The following is a 4280-nucleotide window of genomic DNA, read 5'->3' as shown; positions in this document are numbered from 1 at the left end:
CATTTGCTGGTCAAAACATTTCAAGCCACATCACCTCTATATAGTGATATCTTGGTCACATTTTCAGCTTGCTTTACTCCCATGATTCCTCTTTGATACATTTAACTATGATAATATGATCGATGAGCTTCTTAGCAGTAGCACCAGAGTTGCAATGAGGCAACGGTAGTTATAAATGCAAAAATATCGCTCAACTGCCCACAACCTTACACAAAAATAGGTTGAAATTTGTAAATTTAATTTGACTTTAAATATATTATTTTATTTCAATGCTATGTAAAATTTTTCGAGACCTACATGTAGCCTATACAGGTCATTTTCTCATGTTTTCTGTTCACAATCTCTTACTGCATTGAAATCTAAAAGGCAAACCAAAACAGCAAACATTCAATTAAAAAAAATCAGTGTAAAATTGAGATAATCTTCAAAAACATGTCCCTATCTGTGACCATCTGTCTTCGCCTGGCAGGTTTCTTCCTGTTCATCTACTACCACTACACCAGCCAATCAAAGGAGGCAGCCCAGTACCCAGTCAAGGCCGGCAGCACCGAATCAAGCTCCACCACTCTCAACACAGGTCTTGATATCTTTGATAACCCCTACAGCAACCTACCAACCCGGAATAAAATCTGAGATGAAGGCTGAGTGATGAAGAGTTGACGTGTGGTTTGAAGAACAGGCCACAAACACGTGCAAAGAATTAACAGCAGAGCACTAACGTGTGTAATATCTTAATATAAGGCTTGCAATGCCATGCTTGTTTCCTGACATAATTATGGATAATTATTAGTATCAAGGGAAATGGCTTTAATAGTGAAGGCTGTATGATTTACATGAACTTAACCTTTGTTAATGCAATATTATTATAAGTTGTCAAATGTTAAAGGGTTAAATATTTGAAATCAGTGCAAGACCATGAACTCTTGAGTAATGGCTAGACATGTTTTGTAATGTTAGAGGGATTTTTATATTTGACCATCAAATTTGACTAATTTGACAATTGTGTATAGAAAGGTCAAGAATGGGATGAATGTGGGGAATCATAAAGTTTCCTTTCAAGCAAGACACAGGTAAAGCTAAATTACAAAGACAGATGAGCAACATTAGGAAATAAGAATCCTTTATTCTTTTTTATTCACACTTAAAATACACATTAATATACTCATTTTCTTTGCAGATACTCATTTTAAACAGAGAGATAATACTTTTTTACAGTAAGAGAGCCTCTGCTTCATTGAGAGCCTTTTCCATTTCAGCAGCCTCCAGACAAAAGTTCTCTCTTTCCTGCATCATGTGCTCTCGTGCTTTGGTGAGGTCTGTCATTGTTGTTTGGATTTCCTGCAAGTGTGTAAAACAGGAGGAAAATGAAAAAAATCTCTTCCAAAAACATCCCTTCAAATAATTTCCAACACTTAGCAGAAATTTACTTTGGCTCACCTCTAGCCGAGCACGTTGCTGTGACGCAGTATCACCAAATGTCCTTAATTCACTCAGCAGGTCTGCAGAGACACTCTGAAATAGGGACAAGGAAAAGATGTTTTGACTGGATGGTTTTATCTATAAGAGCCAAAAGCCTGTGTGTATCAAATACTTATAAGTGGATTGTGCATTAGAATCATTTTATATTATATATATATATTTTTTTTCCATTTATACTTATATATTCCAGTTTTAAGTTTTTTGTGGGGTTTGGACACAAATGTAATTTTAAGTGTGGTTAAGAATATAACAAATAAAACATGACTGTAGGTAAAGTATATATCACACCACATAAGTTTGCTTCAATAAAGTATATGTACCATAGCTTCTTTTCTCTGATCTTCATTTTGTTGCGCATCTTCTCCGACCCTTTCTCCTAAAACTGAGAATGAAAATGTTTTCATGTTAAGCCACCACTGGAATTGGACTGACAAAAAACACCTTTTGAAACTATGGATATTTATTTACCTGGGTCTATTTTTGCTGTGACTAGGAGAACATGGCAGTCCTTCAGCTGTTTCTGTACCTCTGTATTCTCCTTCTCTATGTCACTGAACTGCAGCTCCAACTCAGCGACCCTTTGCTGCAACAGATCAAGGGAATTTTTAAATACATGCTGTATAATTGACATGTATTTTACCAAAAGCCAAACTACTTATTAAGACAAGCACTTCCCGTACCTGTGTCTCTGTCAGGTTTTTCTGCAGCTCCTCATTGACACTCATCAAATGCTGATTTTGCTCCTTGAGCTCTGCCTGTTGACCGTACCTGGTGGCGACCCTATGAAATGGTGCAACATAAAGGTGTCAAAACAAGACTGACGTCCATTGCTTGGTCTAGATATGCAGCATACAAATGTATGACTTACCCTTTGTGAACTTTAGGTGCAACATTTTTTCTGAAAGACAAAATTATGTAAACTTTGTATCTGTAGCTGTGAAGTAAAGACATGGAGCCTGACACATCAGATGTAGGTTTTTGATGATTTAGGTTGAAGAACAAAGAGATTGAAGAAAGAGGAAGGTTGTGAAGATCTGATCTTTGTAAGACCAAGTTTCTCTGCATGGGATGGAGCATCCACACACTTAATGTACCTTTTTATTTATTTTCTTCTCTTTGATGTGCGTCGCATCTTGAATTTTGTAATATTTTTGTGTTATATTGAGAAAAATAAACACTATGGGTCATGTTTACTAGCCAATTAAGTGCCACGATGTCCAATAAGAGTATAAAGCACATTATGTGAGAGAGATTGGCATTACATTCGGTCAATTAGTGAGCAACCATATTTGTCATTTGTATATGTGAGAACTTGTTTCTTACCTTTGAACATTTTCTTTTTGAGGTCTGAGGATGCCATCTGATTTTTGAGCAGCACTTGCTGTGGCAGATGTTGCTGTAAGTCCAGTTTTCTTCTGTTCAGCAGATAACTGCCCACCTGGATAGGTGGATAGGCAGATTAGTTATGTTCAGGGAAACATCTGGCATCAGCTTTGACATTCAAAACGCAAAAGATTTACCAAATAATCCTACTGCTCACCTCTAGGGATTTTTGATGACATGTTTCTTCTCGTTATGCCAGAGATGATAGACCACCTTTTTCTGCAAAATAATGTAAGTGACTTAAGAGCTACGTAGGTCTAACGTGGACATCTTTACTAACACAAGTTAACTTACGCTCATTTTTGTTTATATTTACTGTAAAGATTCAATATTTCAGCCATGGGTTGCTAAACCCCGTTTATTTGCTGCTAATAAACTGATTTTGAACGGAGTTTTGTGCGATTTTCTCATTGATTCATCGCAGGAATACAAAAAGTTTACGTTAACATATCCCACTTCAGCCAGAGCTGATACTTTAGCAATTTACGTTCAAACGAAGCCTTCAACATAACCTAAACATGCTTCGATTCGATGTGCGATATAGCCACGTAACATATCAATCCTTACCTTTCTGGATACGTTCAATGTGAGATTTGTCAACAACAGTCAACACTGTCTGATGAGCCACACCAATTTTAAAAACGTACCGCCCTCTGTGGTCACTTCCGGTTTGGTAACGTTATTTCCTGTACAAATAAAGCCCATCAATTTACTACTACACCCGTGGTCGTCAAATGAGTGTATTTATCACTTCTGGAACCGATATATTTAACTTTATACGCACTTTATTTTGTAGATTTTTACTTCGTCACCGAGGCCGAAACAAACCGAAAAAGAACGAAGACGGCGACGTCATCGAGCGGTCGGGCTGCGTTAATGCGCATGCGCGGAGGCGGCTAAATTCAAACTGTAGCCGTTAGCATCGACAGCTCCTTGACGTCAACTCGCTTCAGTGTGCAGGCTCATACACACATCGACCCAAGTAAAATAAGCGAAATGAAACGTGTTTTAAAATAGTCAGCCGGTAAATAACAAATCAGTATCCCGTGTAAAACTCGAGGGATTAGTTCGTAAATACAAGGTATGTCCTGTTATCTATTCTGTTTTATTTCTTCGGTGTTCTGTTGCGTATTTGTGTTGTTCAGAGCTAATGTGTTAGCTAAGTTAACTAACCCTGAACTAAAACGCTCTTTAAATTGATGTTTTTGTTCTTGCCAGCGGTGAGAGTAATATTAAATAGTTTTCTATTCTTATTGGGGACCGGGTATGGACTCATTAACGATTTTAAGGGAGGTATGTTTTTGCAGTGGGGTCGTTAGCGTTTGTTGACAAGGATGAATCTGAAACCATATGCACCTAACGTCTCAACAAAAAGCATAATGACTAACGTTACTGTTAGTAAATGTCTCACGTTTTCC

General features: G+C 37.5%; 1 protein-coding gene across 1 annotated transcript; it reads right to left on the bottom strand.

Moving 5' to 3' along the window:
- Window positions 1-1209: 1209 nt before the first annotated feature.
- knstrn (kinetochore localized astrin (SPAG5) binding protein) lies at window positions 1210-3488 on the bottom strand (the record flags this gene model as incomplete). The annotated part of the gene is made up of 9 exons (XM_084000251.1): window positions 3430-3488; window positions 3020-3081; window positions 2803-2917; window positions 2348-2377; window positions 2160-2259; window positions 1948-2062; window positions 1800-1861; window positions 1438-1512; window positions 1210-1338 (listed from the first exon to the last, which is right to left on the bottom strand). The coding sequence occupies exons 2-9, from the start codon at window positions 3039-3041 to the stop codon at window positions 1210-1212; spliced, it is 648 nt and encodes a 215-aa protein (XP_083856377.1). The 5' UTR covers window positions 3042-3081; window positions 3430-3488.
- Between the last annotated feature and the right edge of the window lie 792 nt (window positions 3489-4280).

Source organism: Trachurus trachurus (genome assembly GCF_905171665.1).
Source record: "Trachurus trachurus genome assembly, chromosome: 24".
NCBI classification, from domain to species: Eukaryota; Metazoa; Chordata; class Actinopteri; order Carangiformes; family Carangidae; genus Trachurus; species Trachurus trachurus.
This window is presented reverse-complemented; position numbering and strand designations above follow the sequence as displayed.